The following is a 24,033-nucleotide window of genomic DNA, read 5'->3' on the forward strand; positions in this document are numbered from 1 at the left end:
CTTCTGCTGCCAACAGGAACAGCTTCCTGTCCTCCTCTAAGTGACAATCCTTCGGATACATCATGTTCCCCTTAACCTCCTCTTTGCCAGACTGAATGTTCCTAAGTCCCTCGACCTTTCCTCTTAGGGCTTGGTTTCCAGGCCTCTGATCATTCTCATCGCTCTCCTCTGCACCTGCTCCATTCCGTCCACATCCTTCTTGAAGTGAGGCCTTCAGAACTGCACACAATATTCCAGGTGTGGCCTGAACAATGCATGAACTATGACACCTAGTGATCTGGATATTATGCCTCTTTTGATATACCCCAAGATGGCATTTGCCTTTTTTGTCATTGCATCACACTGGCTACTCTAACTTACAGTCCACCCATGCCCCAAGATCTTGTTCATACGCACTGCTTCCCAGAAGTGTATCCCCATCTTGTATGTGTGGTTTTCTTTTTTGTTACCAAGATGTAGAACTTGATGATTATCCTTGTTAAATTGCATCTTGTTCACTTCTGCTCTCTTTTCCAGCATGTTCAGATATCGTTGAATTCTAACTCTGTCTTCTGGTGTATTCGCTGCTCCTCCCAATTTGGTGTCATCTGCAAATTTAATTAGTAGCCCCTACAAACCCTCATTCAGATCATTGATTAAATATATTGAAAAATATTGGACCCAAAACTTAACTCTGTGGCACCCCACTGGATACCTCCCTCCATTCAGATGTAATGTCATTGACAACTACTCTGTGTGTGTGGTTCTCCAAAAAGTGTGTCCATATAACTATCCTAGAGTCCAGTCCACAGTTTACCCATCAGAACATCATGGGGAACTCTGTCAGAAGCTTTACAGAAATCTAGGTAAACAACATCAACAGCATTCCCTTGATCCAGTAAGCTTGTCACTCGATCAAGGAAGGAAATGAGGTTGGTCTGGCAGAACCTGTTAGGGACAAATCCATGCTCACTCCATGATTGACAAAGACTCTGCAAGTTCTCTGAAAAGTTCTTTGATTTGTACTCATTAAGTGCATCCTGGTGCTTCTCGACTACCCCTCTGTCCATGTTAACCAGCAGCCTGGATACCGTACCTTTCCTACTGCTATCTCTTCTTCGGGGAAACAACTGAAGCAAAATAGGCATTAAACCTTTCTGCTTTCTCTCTCTCTTGTCAGAGTGTCTCTATTTTCACCTAGTGGTAGGCCCATTGCCTCTTTTATCTTGCATTTGCCCCTCACATACCCGAAGAAGATTTTCTTGTTGTGGTGAGCCTCCCTGGCCAGCTTTAGTTCACTGTGAGCTTTGGCTCTCTGATGGCTGACCTACAGTGCCTGACAATCTGCAGATACTCTTCTTTAGAGGTATGTGCTTGTCTCCATTTCTTGAACATTTCCTTTTTCTCCCTTAGCACATCACAGAGTTCACATTACAGAGTTCGTCCACATTGACTTTTTGGATCCCTTTCCACGTTTCCTTCTTGTTGGAATTGTGATGGCTTGAGCTTGTAAGAGCTCTTGTTTTAGGAGAGTCCACCCCTCACTTGCTCATTTCCCTTCCAGCAGTCTTGCCCATGGAATAATTCTCATCACACCTCAGTTTATTGTTCAGATCAGTTTATAAAAGTCTGCCCTACCTCAGTTTATTGTTCAGGTCAGTTTATTAAAGTCTGCCCTACTGAAATCTAATATACGTGTGGCTACAAATATTCTTGGTCCCCCACATCAAAATGAATTTTAGCAAGACATGGTCACTTCCCCCTAAGGTTCCCATCACCTTCACCCCATCTAGTCAAATATGGCTAAGCCCTTCATAACTTCCTCTACTATTTGATGAAGGAAGTTGTCAGCCAGACAGGTCAGGAATGTGTGTGACTGTGGACACTTTGCAAAGTTTGTCTCCCAGCACACATCAGAGAAGTTGCAGTCACCCATAACTACCAGGTCATGTTTTTTGGATACCCTGTCAAGCTGTTCCAAGGAGGAGAGCATCCACCTCCTCATCCTGGTCAGGAGGTCTGTAGCAGACTTCAGCCACAATACTTTCTGTCTTTCCTTCCCTTATCCTCACCTAGACACTTTCTACTAGACTGTCACCCTCCTCCAGTATTTCCTGACAAACCAACCCTCTCCTCACATACAACGCCACTCCACCTCTTCTTCAACCCTTCCAGTTTTTCTTGAACTGATATGCATTCAGTACTATAACATTTCAGTCATGGGTATCATCCCACCAAGGCTCTGTAATGTTTACTAAATCACATCCCTCCATCTGCATTAGAAGCTCAAGCTTTTACGTCTTATTGCCCGGGCTTTGGGCATTGGTACGTAGATACTGTCAGAACTTGGATGAACTTCAGTCGAGTCCAATACTTGTTACAAGTTAGGATCTTTATTGAAGAACTGCAGTGCTAGAGTAACGAAATAACAGTAATGGCGATTCTTGGCAGTTGGTTACATTTTATGCCAGCAGCAAAGCACAATAAAACAATTATTCACACGGTTTCAAACAGTTGTCTTGTCTTCCCAGCTTTCGTTATCAGAAGGGAGGATGCTCCCCTGTTGTGAAGGCCAAACGGTCTGCCTTCAAAGGGCACCTGTGGATGCTAAGCAGAGACTATCTGCCGCCTGCCCTACTGCCCTAAATATTTGGCATAGCAGAGGGGCCAGGGTTAATGACCGGTGTCAGGCACTCTAAATTACAGCATGGAGTCAGTTTGGTCAATGCAAGCAAAGTAAAAGTCACAAGTTCTGACATACTGCCCCCCCTTAGCTCTTCGCCTTGGGCTTGTGTGGGTACAATAGGTGAAACTTTTTAAGCAGTTGCGGGGCAGATACATCGCTAGCTTTCACCCATTCGTCACAGCTAGGGGGAAAATATTTCCACCTGATAAGGTAGTACAACACCCCCCTTTGGACTTTAGAGTCCAGGATTTCCAGCACCTCATGGTGACTCTGACCCTTCACTAGGGTCGGAGGCGGTTCCGGGGGGCGAGGTTGAAATTGCGTAGCTCCAGGATCCTTGCGAAGAAGGCTGCAATGAAAAACAGGGTGGATCTTACTTAAGGATTTGGGCAACTCTAATTCCACAGTCACCTTGTTGATAACCTTTTTTATTTTGAACGGACCCAGGTATTTTAGCGCAAGTTTGCGGCACCCCTGCGGAAGAGGCAGATTTTTGGTGGACAGGAACACTGTCTCTCCCGCTTTCAATTCCCACTGGAGGGCATGCTTTTTGTCAAAGTGCCTTTTGTATTCCTTCTTCGCCTCCTCCAGATTTTCTTGAATCACTTTCCACCCTTCCCTCAGTCCCTCCCACCATTGTTGGCACGAAGTGGGTTCCTGAGATCCGGACGGTAGGGGGATGTTGGGGAAGGGTTTCCCTTCGTACCCATTGACTATTTGGAACGGGGAGGTTTTGGTGGAGCTATGGAGACTGTTATTGTACCCATATTCTGCAAAGGGGAGGAGCTCCACCCAGTTTGTTTGTTGGTAGTTGATATAGCACCTCAAATATTGCTCGAGAAGCCCGTTCACCCTCTCAGTCTGTCCGTCCGTTTGCGGGTGGTACGCGGAGCTCAGCCCCTGCTCGATGCCTGCTAGTTTGCAAAACTCCCGCCAGAAGTTGGCAACGAACTGAGGTCCGCGGTCGCTAATGACCTTCTCCGGGAACAAGTGTAGCCGGACCACGTGATTAAAGAATAATTGGGCCAACTTTTTGGCTGTGGGGAGTTTTTTGCAGGGGATGAAATGGGCTTGCTTGGAAAAAGTGTCAACCACTACCAGTATCACTGTCTTCCCTTGGGAGGGAGGGAGTTCTACTATAAAGTCCATTGACACCACTGCCCATGGGCGGTTGGCTGTGGGGAGGGGAACGAGATGACCCGGGGGCTTCCCTCCCCGTCGTTTGGACATGATGCAAGTGGGGCATGCGAGCACGAATTCAGAAACGTCCTTCTTTAGTCTGGGCCACCAGAATTGTCTGATGATTAAATTGAGGGTTTTCACATACCCGAAGTGACCCGCTAGGCGGTTGGAGTGGCTCTGTTCCAAGACCTCTCTCCTCAGGGACTTAGGCACGTAGATTTTCCCCTTGTAGAGCCAGATTCCCCCCTCACCCCTCTCTAGCCCTTCGGGGCGTTCGCTTCCCTCCAATTCTGCCTCTGTGGCGAAGCGCTCCTTTTGTGGTAACTCAGGAGCCCCGGTTTGTTTCCCTGAACGGGTGGTGACCCCCCCGCGACGGCCGAGGGGGGAATGAGAGAATCGACTACTGCCTCCCTCTGACTTTCGTGCTGAGGTAGGCGTGATAGTGCATCAGCCAAAAAGTTCTTGGTGCCGGGGATATATTTTAGCACAAAGTCAAATTTAGCAAAGAACCCCGCCCATCGGATCTGCTTGGCAGTCATTTTGCGGCGGCCGGTGAGGGCCTCCAGATTTTTGTGGTCGGTCCAGATCTCGAAGGGGACTCGGGCTCCCTCCAACCAGGATCTCCATGTCTTTAGAGCAAACATTACTGCAAACGCCTCCTTGTCCTACACCGACCAGTTTCTTTGCTCGTTTGAAAATTTGTGAGAGATATATGCGCAGGGGCGTAGTTCCCCCTCCTCGTTCCTCTGCATCAATATGGCTCCTACGGCGACATCGGAGGCGTCGCATTGCACCACGAAGCGTTTCAATTCATTGGGGTGAGCCAATATTGGTTCAGAGGTGAAGAGTCGTTTGAGCTCTTGGAAAGCTTGGTGGCACTCCGGCGTCCACGTTAGGCGCGCACCGGGCTTTTTTGCTTCTTCCCCTTTTCCCTTCGTTTTAAGAAGCTCCGTAAGGGGAAGCATCACCCGTGCGAACCCCTTAATGAACCCGCGGTAAAAATTTGCGAACCCAAGAAAAGATTGTAGCTGCCGTCGGGTTCGGGGAGGTTCCCAATCTAGAACCGCTTGAATTTTGGCGGGGTCCATGGCCAGTCCCTCCCCCGATACTCGAAATCCCAGGTAATCCAGTTCCGTCTTGTGGAACTCACATTTAGACAATTTAGCATACAGTTTGTTCTTGCACAAGGTAGCCAACACCTTCCTCACTAAGGGTACATGCGATTCGAGATCTTTCGAATAAATAATGATGTCATCAAGGTACACCACCACCCCCTTATACAGAAATTCTCTCAACACTTCATTTATAAAGTTCATGAAAACCCCCGGCGCCCCTTGCAGCCCGAAGGGCATCACTAAGTACTCAAACTGTCCCATGGGTGTGTTGAATGCTGTTTTCCACTCGTCTCCCTCTTTAATCCGCACGCGGAAGTACGCGTCTCGGAGATCGAGTTTGGTGAAAATCTTTCCCTCGGCCACGGTGTTCAATAGGTCTCTTATCAGCGGGATCGGATAAGCATTGGACATGGAAATCCCGTTTATCCCGCGAAAATCTGTGCAAAGTCTAAGCCCCCCGTCCTTTTTCTTGCGGAATAGGACTGGGGCTGCATGGGGGGCCGTGGCCGGCCGGATGAAACCCCTCTTCAAATTTTTGTCAATGAATTTTCTCAGTTCCGCTTTCTCTGCCCACCCCATTGAGTACAGCTTTGCCTTCGGTAGTGTTTGCCCTGGGATCAGTTCGATAGCACAGTCCGTAGGGCGGTGCGGGGGGAGCTCGTCTGCCTCCCGTTCGCTAAAGGCTTTCCTCAAGTCCCTGTACTCTTTGGGGATTGACCCTACTTCCTCAAGGGTGAGGCAGAGTCTCTCGTTCTGGGGAGGCGCTCTCGGGCCCCACTCGGTCCTCCAGTGGTGGTGCTCACACCTCCAGTCCGGGAATCGCACAATTTGTTCGGCCCATCGAATGTCCGGTTGGTGTTTAGCCAGCCACCCGGCCCCCACCACTATGTCGAACGAGGAGGATGGGGCTATAACAAAAGTTTCTATTCCCCAGTGTTCCTCCGTCCCCATAGGGGTAGCCTGGGTCTCTAGGGTACAAGGTTCCCCTCTCATAGTCGACCCGTCCATCTGTTCGAATTGGATGGGGTAGGGAAGGGGGGATGTGGCTAGCCCCAGCGCTTCCACTAGGCGTGGGGTGATAATGTCTCGGGTGCACCCGGAATCGATCAGCGCCCGGGTGTGCATAAATCTTTTAAGGTTGGGGTTCAGGAGGGTGACTGCCATAAACAATAATCCCCCGGTAACTCTCACCGTTAGTAGTGCCGGCGTTTTCTTGACCTGCTTTGCGGCACCGATTAAAGCAGGTCGTTGTCGTTTCCCGCCGACTCCTGCTCCCAGGACTCCTCGCTGGACTCTTCTACGGTGGTAACATCCTCGTCAATCGCCAGGGAGGTGGCGACGGCGCCCCGACTGGGCTCCTTCGAGCGGCTGCCTTTCTTCTTCTGTGCGGTGGATGCCGGTTTGGGTGTCGGCGGTGTCGGCGTTGGTTTCACCGGGCAGTTGGCGGCCAAGTGGTTGGGGTCCCCACATCTGAAGCACTTCCGAGCCGTGGCCAAGGGGGTCGAAGTCGCGGGGCCTCGCTTCCCCTCCGCTTTGCTCGGGGAGGGGCTAGGCTTCCCCCCTTTCTTGCCTTGTTGCTGGCGTCGCATCCCGACATGCTGGAGGTCTGTTTCCACCTCTCCCGCCAACTGGATCCAGCCCACCAGGGTGTCCGGCCTCCCCTGGTGGTAGCACCGATCTAGGATGTTCGCGTTCAGGCCGTTCTTGAACGCGGTGTATTTCATCACTTCGTTCCAACCCCTGGCTGCCGCGAGAGGCCCATGAATTCAGTAGCGTACTCGCGGGTGGTGCGGTTGCCCTGTTCTATCCTTTGCAGGGCTGCGATGGCTTTTTCCTCTCGTAGGGGATCTCCATACTGCCGGAGCATCGCCTGCAGGAAATCGGCCACCGTGGCTAGCTCGGGTTTTCTTCCCGTGTAGAGCCCCACGTACCATTTCCGAGCCGGCCCTCGTAGCTTGGAGGCGATGTGGTCGACTCGCCTCGCCTCTGTAGGGTAGCCCGCTCCCCAGTGCGTAAAGAACGTGTTGCACTGGATCGTGAAGTACTCCACCTCGTCTCCGTCGAACGTGATTTTGAGTTCCCGGGTCCCCACCCCGTCGCCCCCGGCAGGGGCGGCAGGGGCCGGTATCACCGGAGCAACCGGTCCGCCTGGTGGCGGGGCTGGGGGGCCCACCGTGGGGCCGGCGGGTGGTCCTGCGGGCGGACCTGCCGGAGGGCCCGCGGGGGGGCCCGCTGGAGGACCAGTGGGAGGTCCGGCTGGGGGGCCGGCTGGAGGACCGGCCGGAGGGCCCGCTGGTGGGCCTGCTGGGGGGCCTCCTCCGCCCGGAATCTGGCCCGCGGGTATCGCCCCCTGGAGCGCTCGTATCTGGTCGCGAATCGCCCCCAGGTTCTGCTGCATCTCTTCGGCCATCAAGGTTCGAGATGCGTGGACCTCGTCGTGGATCTCCTTCACCCAATCGAACAACTCGTTGCGTAGTGTTCGGATCGGGTCCCCTCCGCCGTAGGTGCCGAGCCCCTCGTCTCTGGGCTCGTCCCCTTCGTCCTCTCCGCCGCCTGTAGCGAGGATTCGGTAGCGTTGCTCCGCGGCCTCCATAGCGGCCGTAGACTTCCTCGGGCTCCAGGTCCGGGAGGGGAAGGCGTCGACGGAAAAAGGCGCGGGGACCTTAAGCTTCCTCCTCGCTCCGGTTACCTTCGGGTCGAGGGGTTCCTCGTCGGCTGGGATGTTGGGCTCTCCGTTGTCTGGAGCCTTTGCCGCCATTGGGCCAGGTTGCCAGTACAGATAAGTCCAAAATAGAGATTACTGTTATAATGTCAGAACTTGGATGAACTTCAGTCGACTCCAATACTTGTTACAAGTTAGGATCTTTATTGAAGAACTGCAGTGCTAGAGTAACGAAATAACAATAATGGCGATTCTTGGCAGTTGGTTACATTTTATGCCAGCAGCAAAGCACAATAAAACAATTATTCACACGGTTTCAAACAGTTGTCTTGTCTTCCCAGCTTTCGTTATCAGAAGGGAGGATGCTCCCCTGTTGTGAAGGCCAAACGGTCTGCCTTCAAAGGGCACCTGTGGATGCTAAGCAGAGACTATCTGCCGCCTGCCCTACTGCCCTAAATATTTGGCATAGCAGAGGGGCCAGGGTTAATGACCGGTGTCAGGCACTCTAAATTACAGCATGGAGTCAGTTTGGTCAATGCAAGCAAAGTAAAAGTCACAAGTTCTGACAGATACCTGAAACCCTTCACTTTTCGCTCCAGTAGACCTGGACCTCCCCAGCAGACTTCCATTGTTTGCTCTCCATTTAAAACCCTATCTTGGTCATTTCCTTCCTCTTGTGCTGTCAGTTTCAAACTCTCTTGATGAATCTCCAGGTTTCTGCCAAACACTTTCTTCCCAGACTTTGACAGGTGAAGTAAGGTGAATTGGCGAACTATTGGCTGGTGTCAATCCTACCCTTTTGGGATAAGGTAATAGAGTGGGCTGTAGCAGCTCAGTTACAGGGGTTCCTGGATGACACTTAGGCACGGGATGCGTTCCTGTCCAGTTTCCGTCCGGGTCACGGGACAGAGACAGTTCTGGTTGCCCTCATAGATGACCTCCTGCGACATCTGGATTGAGGCAGCTCAGTGATGCTGCTATTAGATCTGTCAGCCACATTCGATACGGTTGACCATCAACTGCTGACTAGGCGCCTCGCCGATGTGGGGATTTGGGGGTCCACCATGCAATGACTGGCCTCTTTCCTCCAAGGTTGGGGACAAAGGGTGGTGGTAGGGGAGGAATCATCCCAGTGACACCCATTTATATGTGGTGTGCCGCAAGGGGCAGTTCTATCCCTGATGTTATTTAACACCTATATGCGCCCCCTGGCCCAGATTGTCAGGAGGTACGGGCTGGGGTGTCATCAATATGCGGATGGCACCCAGCTCTATCTGTTGATGGGTGGCCATTCTGGCTCTGCCCGGATAACCTAGATCTAGCATTACAAGCCGTGACATCCTGGCTCAGGCTGAGTCAACTGAAGTTAAATCCGACGAAGACGGAGGTTCTCTATCTGAGTTGCGGTGGTCCAGGAAAGGAAATTCCATCAATTGATGACACCCCAAGAGGTGTCTTGTCTGCCAAGGGCAAAAATTAAAGATATTATGGACAGGATCTCAAAACTTATCACACCCACAGACCACTACCCATTTGTGATGGTCCACATAGGAACCAATGACACAGCTGTGAAAACCATTGGAAGCATTAAGGCTGATTATGAGGCTCTCAGGAGGAAGCTGAAAGGAATGGGGGTGCAGGTGATGTTCTCTTCAACCCCTCCAGTTGTGGGAAAGGGAATATGATGGGAGCAGACGATAATGGAGGTGAACCACTGGTTGTATTGGTGGTGCCAGCAGCATAATTTCAATTCTGGGACCGTGGGCTATGTTTTCTGGATGATAACCTACTAACACGAAATGGGCTTCATTTATTTTATTTATTTATTTACCTTAAATTTATATGCTTCCCACTCCACATATGGACTCTGGGCGGCTCACAGTCATAATACAACAGTAACAATACCTTATGATCATAAAATCAAACACATATAAACAATTTATAATTTAAAACTTAAAAACGGTGCTATAAAATTTCTTACAAAGGCAGTCCAGCTTCGCTTTAGTTCTTAATTCTCTGTATTACTCTATTATCAGTCAACAGAAGAGCAGGAGACCATTCGTGCCCACTTGATAAAGAAGGACGAAGGCTCTATTTGCCGGGATGGAAGATCCACTCCTCTGGGGCTATGGGTCTGAAGGTGGCTAACTTCACAGTGGTCATGGGCCCCTACTAAATGTTACTATGGGAAATGATGTTGCAGTTTCTAAACTTACTGTCTGGCTAAGATCCTTATTGCAGAAGGACAAATTAGGAAAACAGTAACTCAGTGCTGCAAGACATGGAGCAGATTGTAATGTGGCCTCTGGCATTGTTGGTCAAAGGAAAAGTGAAGGAGTGTCCACATGGTAGTGATGGTCTGCTCTTACCAGCAGATATGCCTTCCTTTCCACAGTCTCAATCAAGGTCCTGTTGGGCACAGGACTGCAGATGCCAAGGCATCCCTCTAGCAAGGCTTCAGAGGAGATAGTCAGAGGAAGACTCAACAGTCTCAGTTCAAGAGACAGGGTAGACAACAGGGAAGAATCCCCTCCCAATCCCCTAGAAACCAACATACTAGAAATGCTCCATTCAGCTTATTAGATTCTGACCAGGGCTTTTTTTTGGATTAGTTATCCTACTGTTGATAGTAGGAGTCTGTCTGTCTCTCTGTGTGTGTACATACATATGTGTGTGTGTGTATATATGTATGTATATGTATATATAGATATAGATGGATATATATAGATAATAGATATATAGAGAGATGTGCTTCCTCTTGAATACTCTTGAATGCCCAGTCCTGCAACGTTTCCCCTTTTTGATTGCAAGAGGTCTCAATTAGCTAAAGGAGGAATTACAAGGCTTGCTCCTGAAGAACAATTGAGGGGCTTTTTTCTAGATACTTTGCCCCTAACAAAAAAGGCAGAGGCAAGAGGCCCATTTTAGACTTAAGATCCCTGAATAAACATTTGAATGTCCCAGTGTCAGGATGTTATCTGTACAAGAAGTAATGTCTTTTCTAACCCCCAATGTATGGTTTGCTACACTAGATTTCAAGGATGCATCTCGATACATGAGGGCAGTAAGAAATTATTTCAAGTTCAGTTATTCAGATACCATCTATGAGTGTGCAGCACTCCCTTTTGTGCTCACAACAGCACAAGTTATAGCTTACTTTGAGATTATGTACCCTTACTGGATGATTGGCTCTTTGTCAGTGACTCTCCAGAAAGGCTGGTCAGGAACCTGAACTAAGCCCTGCACATTGAAAAATCCCACCTCACTCCAGTTCAGTCTGTTGACTTCATTGGGACCTCTTTAGATTCCCAAAAAGAGAAGGCATATTGGCCCCTTTCCCAGGGCTAAGATTATATTGGCCCTTGTTAAGAAATTTCTGTCCAAGAGGTACCAGTCAGCCAAATACATACCAAGACTTTTAAGATATATGGCCACCACTGCAGTGGTCCCATATGCTGGGTTACATATGAGACTATTGCAGAATTGGTTTATAAAGAACTTCAGTGTCAGGTCTAAACTGCAACAAAGGGGACTTTCTATCTCAAGAATCACTGTAATTCTCTTCTTTGGTGGTCCCTATCAGAAGACCTCCTCAAGGGAATCCCTCTCGGAGTTCAATCCCATGACATCCACCTCTTCACTGACACTTCACTCACATGTTGGAGTTCTCACTGTCAGGGACTGAAATTGAAAGGGTCATGGACTAAGAAAGCATCTATGCTTTACATTAACCTGTTAGAGTTGAAAGCCATCAAACTTGCTCTCGCCTTTTTTACAGCGGTAGTCATAGGAAGACTCATTTTGGTTTGAATGGATACCTGAACAAGCAAAGAAGCATGGGCTCCTTCTGCCTATGGAGAGAGACCACATTCAACTGGCAGTGGGCAATAAGGCACAAGTTGCAATCAATACTCCCTCTAAGTTGTGGAGTCCTGTGAACAAAAATTCTACTTCGTGGGCTACTGGCATTAAAGTTGTGAGCTACTTAAAAAATTAGTTTGCTCTGAGGCCATTTTTCCTCAGCTAAGACAAAAATGTGTGAGCCAGAGGCTGAAAAACTGTGAGCTAGCTCACACTAACTCAGCTTGGAGGGAACACTGGTTGCAGCTGTTCGTATAGCAGGCCTAAGCAATGCAATAGTAGACGGCCTAAGCAGGGACACAAGTGCAAAACAAGGGTGGTCCATATTTATTTATTTGGATTTATATCCCGCTATCTGACCCCAGTCTTCAAGAAATGGAAGGTCCCCGAGATTTACCTTTTTGCATCAGTACTCAACAAAAATGATGTCATTTCTGCTCCATGGCAGGCATGGCTGTAGGTTCTACCATTGGCTTCCAGTGGCAGTGGTATGGCCACCTCTTCTATATGCTACCCCTGTTGGTATCCTCCACAGGGCAGACCAGTCGTCATGCATCCTTCTAGCCCAGGGGTGGCCAAACTTGCTTAACATAAGAGCCACATAGAATAAACATCAGATGTTTGAGAGCCACAAGACAAAGAAGGAAGATGGGGGAGGGAGAGGTGGAAAGAAAGCCAACTTTAAATGCATTCTCCAAGCCACCAGCTGGCTTGGCTTGGAGAAGTGATTTAAAGAGACAAATGCCTTCTCCAAGCAGGCCAGTGGGGCAGTGGGGGGCTTCGAGAGCCACACAATATGTGTGGAAAAGCCACATGTGGCTCCTGAGTCACAGTTTGGCCACCTTGTTCTAGCCCTCTTCTGGCGCAATTCCCCACACTGTGGAAACTGGCCAAAGGGCAACACAGGACATTGCCCCTGAAAGGAGAATCTTTTCCACATAGGGCCTGTCTACTGTCCTCAGGTTCAGTCCTTGCACCTGACTGCTTGGCAAATCCTGCAGCAGAAGGGTTTTCATGTAAAGTTGAACAGGTTATAATTGTCTCTCAGAAACCCACAGTGTGAAGGTCATATAGTTATAAATAGAAAAGGTTTGTGCGCTGAAGTGGCAAACGGCATTGATCTACAATCATGTACTTTCAGTAAAATCTTTGATTACCTTCCCCCCTCCCCCACAACAGACAGCCTATGAGGTGAGGGGCTGAGAGAGCTCTTCCAGAAGCTGCCCTTTCAAGGACAGCTCCTACGAGAGCTATGGCTGACCCAGCAGCTGCAAGTGGAGGAGTGGGGAATCAAACACGGTTCTGCCAGAAGAGAGTCTGCGCACTTAACCACTACACCAAACTGGCTGTCATGACTTCGTCTATAAAGGTTCATCTGGTTACAATATCTGCATTTCATCCCCCAGTTAATGAACAGTCAGTTTTCTTTGTTCCAGAGTCCAAAAAAGGTTTGTTTAATATATTCTCACCAGTTGTAACTCTCCCCCACTTTCCCCTGGGTCCCTCAATAGAGTTTGTCCGTAGTCCTGACAAAATTAATGTACAAACGTTTAGAACTCAGTGGCCACTGCAGACTTGTCTTTTGTCTCTTATAAAACTGTCTTTTTGGTAGTGAGAACCTCTGCTAGAAGGGTAAACAAGCTGTGGGCACTGCGCTGTGACCCACTTTTTAAAAATTAAATTCCACCCAGACGAGGTAGTACTCAGACTTAGTGTAGAGTTGCTCCCTAAGGTGGTGTCACAGTTGCACCTCAACCAAGGCATCACCCTTCCAGTGTTCTTCCCTTCCCTGGTGTCATCATAGGAACAAACACTACATATACTAGATGTACGAAGAACACTCCTTTCTTTATTTGAAAAAGACACCTGGAGCTGGAAAAAACACCTTTCAGGATATAGTTGCCTTCCTGGGATTCTAGAAGCAAATCTGGGCTTTCCAAATCAGCTTCATCTTAGGCAAGGCCATGCTATCACTACTACTACTACTACTTCTCCTTCTTCTCATCCTTTCTTCTTCTCCATCTCCTCCTCCTCCTCATCCTTGTTGGACCAGTAGTCTGACTGCTTACTCAAAATCACTGAGAAGTCCAAGAGACTTAACCAAGGCACATACCTCATGCCAGTTCTCCAGCAAACAACAATAGCCCTTTTATACTACAGTGAGCAATGTGGGAAATGCAAGTTCCTTCATGAAATCTTTGATTGTGCATGAACATTCAGGTCATAACAGTCATAATTGTTTATAAACTTCCTTTTTAAAAAAAGTATGCATGTTCCATATAATTCCTGTCAAATATGTGGTGTGCTTAGGATGTTGCTTTTGGGGAGGGGAGGGCTGGGAAGAAGCATTTCTTCAGAATTCTAATGCAAGTGTTATAATAATTCCAAGAATAAAATCTCTCTGTTTAGAAATCGAGCGATAGCAGATTACCTTCGTTCTAATGGCTATGAAGAGGCATACTCTGTTTTTAAAAAGGAAGCGGAACTTGATGTGGTAAGTATGAAGTATATTTTTGGTAAAAGTGATATTTACTGTTTAGCTTCTTCAAAACTTTCTATAAAATGCAAGCAGTGCTGCTGATCTTAGAATTTTGCTTGAGCAGATATTGGATACAGCCCAAAGGTGGTTAAAGTCAAGGATCCAGATTTTGATCAAAATGTTTTTCTTTTTCTCAGGCATTTCCCTTCTCCTTGCAGCTCATTCTGCAAAGCCTCTTTTCCAAGTGCACATGACAAGCATATAGTTCTACAACCGAAATTCTATCGTATTGTTTATTGAGTGTCCCATACTGTTGGTTGTGATGACTCATTCTGTTGTAATCTGCTTTTAGTGCAAGTAAGGAATGGGGGACTATAAACAACATAAATAAATAAGTATTCCATGTGGAGATTTCTTTTTTCATTGCATCTTTGCGACAAAACAGTGAGCCCAGCATCAGCTGCTGTTTAAGAGCAAATTTAAGGGAAATATTTGTTTTGCCTCTACATGGTCTATAACTCAGAAGGTCCCAGCCCACATTCTGATCAGTGTCACCCCTTGATTGGAAGTCTTTGTGCTCAAGAGAGCAAGAAACTTCCTTAGTGGTTAATAGCTTCTAGCTTAGAGGCCAGCTGAGCAGAGGTGGGAAGGCTTTTGGAAAAGCTTTCAGAGTTGCATATGGAGAATGAGTGACATCCCACAAAACCTGAACTTCCAGTACTCAGTTGAAGCTGCCATTGGTTATTTTCTGTGGATGCAGGGTTGTGCGCGCTCTGCCAAAATCCTTGCATCAGAAAATACAGTGGAGGCCAATTCAGTTTTATTTTATAGTTTTTTCTTGATGACAGTATTAGGGCTGTACCTGCTTGGTGGTGCTAAACCAAAGACAGTTTCACATCAGTCACATGGGTGTAAGTCCAGCCTGTCCTTGGTCCTTCTAAAGGACTCCTGTGGGTCCCAGTTTGAGAAGTGCTGTTTTAGCTGCACAGGTTGCAGTCTGCACAGGTTGGATAGTGAAATCTCATGCAGACTGAGCTTCAAGAAGTTTTTCATAATGGGCAAATGTGATTCAGTGTAAGGGTATAAAAGATCCTGTATGTATTGACAGGGTCTGAATTGACTGACTATCGCATAATAATAAATGACATCTGCAGGGCAGTAGTCTAAGTACCAGTTACGAGAGGAAATAGAGGAAGTTTGTTTGAGCCCTGGCCTCTGTTATAAACAGGAAGCTGGACTGGATTAACTCTTGGTCTGATCCAGCAAAGTAGGTCTTATTACATAACCCTATGTAAGGTTTTGCTTAGGTATCACTCAGGTAGACTTCTCATGCAGGAGCAGAAAAATTTTAAAGTGCATCAGCAAAGCAAACTCTTACTATAGTCATGTAGCATATTAGCAAGACTGAGATCTTGCCAGAACTAAATAAAAAGGAAACCTAAAATTCTTTTATAGATACCATATAACTGACTCAAACCTCCCATCAGGAGTCATTCAGATTGGGTTCCCAGACTGATGTTTTCCCCAGCCAAGGCCACACATTTCAAGGGAGACACATCTTGCTTGTTGCTTGTCTCTGTCTCCCTGGAGACAAGATAAAAGTTCTCCCAGATGCTTTCACTTTTGAGCAGGCTCACTCTTATATATGCTATTCTATTAGCAAAGGTTAATGCTTTAAATGTTCAGGGTTATACAGTAAACTTCATGGTGGTTAGTTCCAAGTGAATACGTATAGATAACTGAATATATGAATATATTTAGCTAAATATAAAAACAATTGGTGCATAATAAGTAATGACAATAGTACTAGGATAACCCAAACCAATCAGAACGAATATACAGCATTTAACCAGAACAACCAACCTTGTCTATTGATACGTATTCACTTGGAACTAACCACCGTGAATTTTAACAAGTTTATTGTGTAACATTTAAAGCATTAACCTAATGCTAATAGAATAGCATATATAAGAGTTCCTGACTCCCTACTCCAAACATTTTTTGTTATAGGGGGTCTCAAACAAAGAGGGACACTTTATGTGGGGAAAAATGTGTAAATTCACCTAGGTTGGCACAGCATTTTTCCAGAATGATGACCTTGGAGGATTTTGCTGCTGCAGGGGCAAGTGTGTGAAAGTGTGTTCTCAGTGCTAAACAACATCACATCTTTTATGGCTGGTTTGTAAGCTTTAGAATGCTGAATGGATATGGTTATTCATGTGCCTCTGATAATCAACTGCCACTGCTGGGTTGTGATTTGAGGATGGAACCAAACAGCTATCTGCTAGTTGTCAATTATGCATTTAAAGAAGCTCTTAAATTTCTCAAACTCTTAAACTAGCCAAGGGTTTTTGATCTTATTTGCAGGTATATCTAAATTCAGATTTCACTCTTTTAAAAGAAGATGTCATTCTTTTAACATTCAAACTAACCACCTTTAGCTGTTTTAGAAAGGGTTTCTCTTGGAACAGTTTTGCCTTTCCAGGCTGCTTGCAGTCCATTTTGAAGTCAACAACCCTTGAACTAGATTACCTATTTAGTTAAAACTCAGATAGGAATAAATTTCCTCAACAGCAAACTTTGCCAAAATTACCTTCTCTAGGTTAACTTGGGTGTGTGTGTGTGGGGGGGGTATTTGTTGGTTATGTCTCATTTAAATGTGTGTGTACTTGTGGGAGAAGTCACTCTTAGGTTTGCCAAAATATCCCCAAACCTTTCCAGTTGTAAATTGCCAAAATAACAATTCAGGTAGCGATGCTGCTTCAAATAGTTATTCAGTGTCTGTTTCGGCCCCCTCCCATCTTATCATTTATTACTTCTGTGTTCTGTTCTCATGAAGGCTTGGATCCAGAGTAAATTTTCTGCTAGCAAAAGGCACTTTGTAGAAGAAAGTTTTTCTTTCTTGCCCCCTCCCAGTGCAATCCATGGAAATGCTACTGCTGAGAAACGAGACCCTCAGGAAGGGCAGGAGCTGCAGCTGTACCAAAAGGAAATAGGTGTTTTCTCTCTCTGAGATGGAGGATATTTATTTATTTATTTATTTATTTATTTATTTATTTATTTATTTATTTATTTATTTATGTATTTATTTATTTATTTTATTCGATTTATATCCCGCCCTCCCCACCGAGGTGGGCTCAGAGCGGCTTACAACAGAAAAAAAGCTAACAAAAATCAATTTAAATACGTTAATAATTATACCTAAAAATACATAAAACTCGCATCGATATACACTATGCTATGTTTCCTTAAATCAATCTTTCAAATTTTCCAGTATTCAATAATTTGATGTTCGAGATTTAATAGTCAGGCATTCCGATCACAATTAATTATATGCCAACCGGAAGAGGGTTGTTTTACAGGCCCTGCGGAACTGTTCAAGGTTCCGCAGGGCCCTCACCTCCTCCGGGAGCTGATTCCACCAACAGGGAGCTGCAATTGAGAAGGCCCTGTCCCTGGTCGCTTTCAGACGGGCCTCCTTTGGCCCAGGGATTGTAAGGAGGTTCTGAGACCCTGACCTCAGCGCTCTCTGGGGAACATGTGGGAAGAGACGGTCCCTAAGGTAGGCAGGTCCCAGACCATAAAGGGCTTTAAAGGTCATGACCAGCACCTTGTACCGAACTCGGTATGTTATTGGCAGCCAGTGCAGTCCCCGAAGCCCCGGCTGAATGTGCTCCCATCTAGGGAGCCCTAACAACAGCCGGGCCGCGGCATTCTGCACTAGCTGCAACTTCCGGGTTCGGCACAGGGGCAGCCCCAAGTAGAGGGCATTGCAGTAGTCCAGCCTCGAGGTGACCGTTGCATGGATCACTGTTGCCAGGTCGCCGTCCTCCAGGAAAGGGGCCAACTGCCTTGCCCGCCTGAGATGAATAAATGCGGACTTGGCAGTGGCTGCTATCTGGGCCTCCATAGTTAGAGTAGGCTCCAGTAGCACCCCCAGACTCCTAACCCTGTGCGCCGCTGACAGAGGCACACCGTCAAGGGCCGGTAAGGGAATCTTCCTCCCCGGACCACGGCAACCCAGGCAAAGGACCTCTGTCTTCGTTGGATTTAGCTTCAGCCCACTCAGCCTGAGCCATCTAGATATATCTTGATAGGATGATTCCCACCATCCAATCAAGGGAGGCAGGAACTAATTTTCAGCTTCCCGTCTTCAGTCTCATGGGAGTCACCCTCTCTAGTTTGTTTCCTGCCTCAGAAGGGAGTGCAACTAGGCAAAAGGGCTCTGCTGCCCTACCTCATCTACTTTCTATACCAGTTTGGTATTGTGGTTAAGTGTGCGGACTCTTATCTGGGCGAACCAGGTTTGATTCCCCACTCCTCCACTTGCACCTGCTGGAATGGCCTTGGGTCAGCCATAGCTCTAGCAGAGGTTGTCCTTGAAAGGGCAGCTGCTGTGAGAGCCTTCTCCAGCCCACCCACCTCACAGGGTGTCTGTTGTGCGGGAGAAAGGTAAAAGAGATTGTGAGCCGCTCTGAGACTCTTCGGAGTGGAGGGCGGGATATAAATCCAATATCTTCTTCTTCTTCCCTCCCATGGGCTTTGCCTTGCCCTCTTTCCTTTCCCCTCTGTGGACCTTGGGAGTCTGGACAGCAACAATAAAAAAGAGCCCCATGGATGCCTCACAGTCTATTCAGCTGTGGAAAGTGGAAAAGTGTGCAGAAGCAGCTTAAGGAAAGCAGCATGTGCCAGAGGACAGTGATTTCTTGTTGGCAAGAGAGACCAACCACTCCCTCATGGGAAAGGCATCCCTGAGGGCAAGGCACAGGAGAGGAGGAGTGGCGTGGCCCTCATGCAGTCCACACATGTAGCTGTGTCCTTTGGTGCACGGAAAAAGGTGTGCCAAGAAACATCGCCTTGCTGCAAGTGTGCCCAAGCCTATAGCTGGATCAAGCTGCATGGCTTATGATAGCGGCCATTTTAGCCGCCTCCCAGGAGAGTTGTCTGCTGGAGAAAATGCCCGGAGAGGCTATGGAGGTGTCAGCCAGATGTTTGAGTGGAATGTGATCCAGTCTCCCCGCAAGACAACATGGGAGGCCCTAATGCCCCCCAGTTGGATTCCAGTTACAGAATACAATCCAGTTATAGAATACAGTCCAGCACTCTGGGCCATATCAGTTTTTTTCAGATCTTATGTCTTTTGCTGGAGGAACTTGGGAATATCTGCCAGAGCCTCACCCCTAAAGGGACGTAGGTGATTCAGATCTTCCATAGGGCCTCCTCTTCATTTTCTCCCTTTCCTCACTCATGGGACAGGAGAATGCCCAACAAATGCAGGTTTAGGGATCATAGGTCTTTGGGTCTTCACACTTGGCCAACTAAGGCAGCCCCAAAAGGAGCCCCCTCCACTAGAAGGAAAAGGGAGCGTTTAGCATTAGACTGAGACTCAGATACTTCCTCTGACTCAGAAGCAGCAGGACATAAGAGTTTCTCTACGATGAGCAAAATGCGGAGGACATAGCAATACCAGAACAACCAAATAGATTCTTTAAAGCTGAGGATCATCAGTACTTACTATCCAAAGCCCTCATTACATTAAAGAGTAGTTGTCAATGGCATTTCATCTGAATGGAGGGAGGTGTCCAGTAGGGTGCTACAGGGCTCAGTTTTTGGCATGGTACTTTGCAATATTTTTTAGCAATGATCTGGATGAGGGTTTGGAGGGGCTACTCATTAAATTTGTAGGTGACACCAAACTGGGAGGAGCAGTGAATACACCAGAAATTGATTTCAACAAGATCTGAACATGCTGGAAAAGTGGGCAGAAGTGAACAAGATGCAATTTAACAAGGATAAGTGTTGAGTTCTACATCTGGGTAACAAAAATGAGAAACACACATACAAGATGGGGGATACTTGGGGTATGGGTGGACCATAAGTTAAATATGAGCAGCAGTGTGATGCAGTGACATCTTGGGGTATATCAACAGAGGCATAACATCCAGATCACAAGATGGCATAGTTCCTGTATTTACTGCATTGTTCAGGCCACACCTGGAGTGTTCTGGTGGCCTCACTTCAAGAAGGATGTGGACAGAATGGAGCAGGTGCAGAGGAGAGCGATGAGGATGATCAGGGGACACGAGTGCTCTTTATAAGTATTTGAAGGACTGTCATTTAGAGGAGAGCAGGGAGCTGTTCCTCTTGGCAGCAGAGGAGAGGACTTGTAATGGTTTAAATTAAGGGTGGAAAGCATCAACTGGATATTAGTAAAAAAAAATTTACAGTAAGAGTTTTTTTGCCAGATCAGAACTCATAGAGTGTTTCCCTGAGTATTTTGAAAAACAATGGCAATCTGAATGGATCAAACCAGTGGCAAATAGGCAATGCCCAAGTTACCTTAATAAATAATTTATTTATTGTATTAGACTTATAGCTCATCCTCCCCTGTACAGCAAGGGACAGGGCAGATAACAAAATTTAAAACAATACCAGAGATTGTTTAAAAATGATCAAAATAGTAATTTAGAATAAAATCAGATGGTGGCACAAAATAGCATAACATTATCCAAAGTGAGGTTGTACAAACTGTGTGTTCGTGGAACTGGTGCAGTGTAAGAGTGGGGGGCTGGGAATGCCAATTCAGATGGAAAGCTTCACTGCCTCAGCTGTGGGCCTGGTGAAGCATTTCTGCCTGCGGAACTGCATCAAATTCTGCAGGGCCTGGATCTCATCTGGAAAATGTTCCACCAGGCTGAGACCAGAGCCAAAAAGGCTCTGGCCCAAGTTCATAGAATTATAGAGTTGGAAGGTGCCTCCAGGGTTATCTAGTCCAACCCCCTGCACAATGCAGGAAACCCACAAATAACTACCCCAAATTCACAGGATCTTCATTACTAGCCTTTGTTTAAAAACCTCCAAGGAAGGAGAGCCCACCACCTCCCGAGGAAGCCTGTTCCACTGAGGAATTGCTTTAATGGTCAGGAAGTTCTTCCTAATGCTGAGCCGGAAACTCTTTTGATTTAATTTCAACCCATTGGTTCTGGCCCTACCTTCTGGGGCCACAGAAAACAATTCCACACCTTCCTCTAGATGACAGCCCTTCAAGTACTTGAAGATGATGATCATATCACCTCTCAGCCGCCTCCTCTCCAGGCTAAACATGCCCAGCTCCTTCAGCCTTTCCTCTTAGGACTTGGTCTCCAGACCCCTTGTAGCAGGAAAATAGCAGTCGCACACATTACTGGTATGAAGCGAGGTTTTTTACTTCTGGTACCAAAAGCAGGGTCCAGTTGAACAGCATAGTTCCAAAATACTGAAACCCCACCCACCCCCACCGATCCTCAGACCGTCTTTTTAAGCACAAAGCAAGCTTAGCAGGCAGGCTTACAATTTGATCTGATTCAACATTCCCCACCCCCTTGCGACTCCTTCTAGTACTTTTCCATTCCTCCTGTCTCCTTCCTTTATCAGCTTCAGCAAGAAGCTTCTCAATGAGGCCCCTTTGTCTTATCCCAATATACATCTGTGAACACCCCCCCCCCCCACTGAAGGCTGTCTGTGCTTCTAACAAACACTGCATCAGACACCCTCGTTTTGAAGGCAGAAGCATGCTTTCATTCATGATTATAGGGGTATTCATAAATTATTCAGGGATCTCCCTTCATTCCCCCCTTTCAGCCTCTGAAAACTTATTTAAGTCTGAAAGAGACTGACCATCATCACACAAATTAATGAAATATTGTTTCCTTTCCTCTGGAGACATGTACAAGATGCTGAAATTTTTTCCAAAGGGAGTAAGAGCCTTTACAGCATTATTAATACTGTTCCTTATAACAGCAATTAAACATGGCAATAGCATTAAACCTTCTAAGGAAATACCAATTAAGAATAAAATACGCTTCCAATCTCCCATAATTTGTCCAAACCATGATGCATCCAAATTTTTCCATGTACATGAGCAATTTTACGAATTTCAGATGCTATATTCTGCACAGCCTCTCCATTATTAAGACAGCAATTTGAAAAATTAAACTTCCCACAGACACCACTTTATTCAACCAGCATATAATCCAGAGCCAAACTGTTCTGATATATGGCTGCACACATCTGGGTCTGCTGTCTAGCCAACAGTTCTAAAGCCATGGCTGTTTGATTAGTAATAATGTCTACCATAGCTTGCAATGTAATAATACGGTTTAGCATGTACACAGGCGTATGGTAACCCCAAGACCCATCTTGTGCCCAAGTAGCTGGGCCATAGTATTCAATGATTTGCTGTGGGGGCCATTCAGCTCCCCACTGCGTACCTCTGATGCCCAAGGAACATTTTGATCTAACATAATTATCAAACACTGGGGTTCTCAAAGCAGAACCAACATTTAATGGCAAAAGAATGAAGCGGGGATGTATTGTGCTAATAAGGCAAGTCCCATGCCATCTCCTGGGTAGGAGTGTATAAGCCCTTTTACCACAGATCCAATATAACCCTTCAGGAGCCATCCATTGCTCAGAGGAATCTGAAGCAGCATTAGAATATTTATTTATACTGCTAACATTTTCCCATGGCTGAAAATCCTCTATAACAGTGCCATTCGCCTCTACCCATTTTGATTTTTCCTTAGTGGAGCTGACTAACAAAGTTCAGCGGCTTGAAGTGTGCCCAACATGCTTTCCATTTGTCCACAGCACAGCCCCAGAAATGCACAATTCTCCATTCACCACTGTCTGCAATTCCCAGATCTTTCTCTTTTCTATCTTTGACTCTGATCTAGGTTTTTTCCATTGGACTAGGTCAGAAGGCAAGATCTTAGTGCCATCCCAAGGCCATCTCTCACTCATTAGTGGACCTCCGCACACCCAAGAGTTAGAAATATTTAGGGAGGTGGCTGTTCTCTCAGCTAAGGCTATAAAAAGATTACTCCCATGTTCTGGAATCACAAATTTCTCATCCTGAGCATCATTAAACAGCCTTACACAAAATTTTCTTATTCTCCTGGACAAGTAGCTTAGGCTTAGGGTTTGGCTTTTTCACCTGGTTAGACTTTAAATCAACCGGCCAGCATACCCACTGTGATGTCGGGCAGCGGAAACTTCCTCTAAAAGCTATTGTCCTGCTTCATCCAGGATATTCTATTTTTGCTTGATAATAAGACATTCCACGTTCTACACAAAGTATCTGAGTGTTAGGTTTTAATGCATGCACTCCATGCACTCCTCTAGATGGAACGCACAACATACATTTAGAATCCTTTCCTTCCCAGCATCTAGTATATCTCACTGCTTGAGTACAGCACATTGGCACACTGACAAAAATATAGCAAGAAAGCACAGCAGTAAGAGCTTTTGAAACATGCATGATTTTTAAGTCCTACAGCAAATGCTTATAGCGAAATAGCACCGTTGTAATAATATATTCAATACAGAAAAATAAGCAATTCAAGAAGTTCAGCAAACTAATACAAAGGAATATCTAACTCTGTATGGCTTCAGAAGACTTCCTCAAAGCTTCGGCCGTGCGTAGATCAGCTAGCTTCCAGGTGTGGCTGGGGCAAGGCTGCTGCCTCAAAGCTTCGGCCATGCGTAGACCAGCCAGCTACAAGCAGTTGACTTTTAACCATCTTTACTAAGTGGCATAAGGCCGGGTAGGGTCTTTATAAAGTTTCAAAGTTAATGGTTTCCCTGAAACTGGCTGTGCTTACTAGTAATCTGTAGCTCGCTTTAAATGTGACCAATGGATCCACGCTGCTACTCCTTGTACCTTGACGGCTGTAGGGGAACTTAAAAGGACAGTGAATGGGCCCTTCCACCTAGGCTGTGAGGTCTTTGCCCTCCAGCTTTTTACCCACACACTATCCCCTGGTAAGCATGTACAAGAGAATAAATTTGATATGGCAAAGTTTCAAACACATACTTATTCACCTCTTTTACAGCTTTGCCCAAGGCTTGCAATTTCCTCAAACATTATAAGGCTCCCTAACTGCGAAAGGTCACCTTGAACAACTTGGACTATGGGGGTGGGGCGGGTCTTCCATAAACGATCTCGAAGGTGACAGACGAAGTCGTTTGTGTGGCAAACAGTGCAACCGAAACAATGCAATTGGCAGCATTCTGGTCCATGGCAAATGGG

At 46.6% G+C, this 24,033-nt stretch overlaps 1 protein-coding gene across 1 annotated transcript in view; it reads left to right on the top strand.

The window, feature by feature from the left end:
• PAFAH1B1 (platelet activating factor acetylhydrolase 1b regulatory subunit 1) overlaps positions 1–24,033 on the top strand; it is a 121,762-nt gene that overhangs the window by 34,423 nt on the left and 63,306 nt on the right. The window contains exon 2 of the mRNA XM_060259480.1: positions 13,895–13,979. Within this exon, the coding sequence (XP_060115463.1) occupies positions 13,895–13,979 (85 nt within the window). The remainder of the gene's footprint in view (positions 1–13,894; positions 13,980–24,033) is intronic.

The sequence above is a fragment of the Heteronotia binoei genome, chromosome 18 (assembly GCF_032191835.1).
Source record: "Heteronotia binoei isolate CCM8104 ecotype False Entrance Well chromosome 18, APGP_CSIRO_Hbin_v1, whole genome shotgun sequence".
Classification (NCBI taxonomy): domain Eukaryota; kingdom Metazoa; phylum Chordata; class Lepidosauria; order Squamata; family Gekkonidae; genus Heteronotia; species Heteronotia binoei.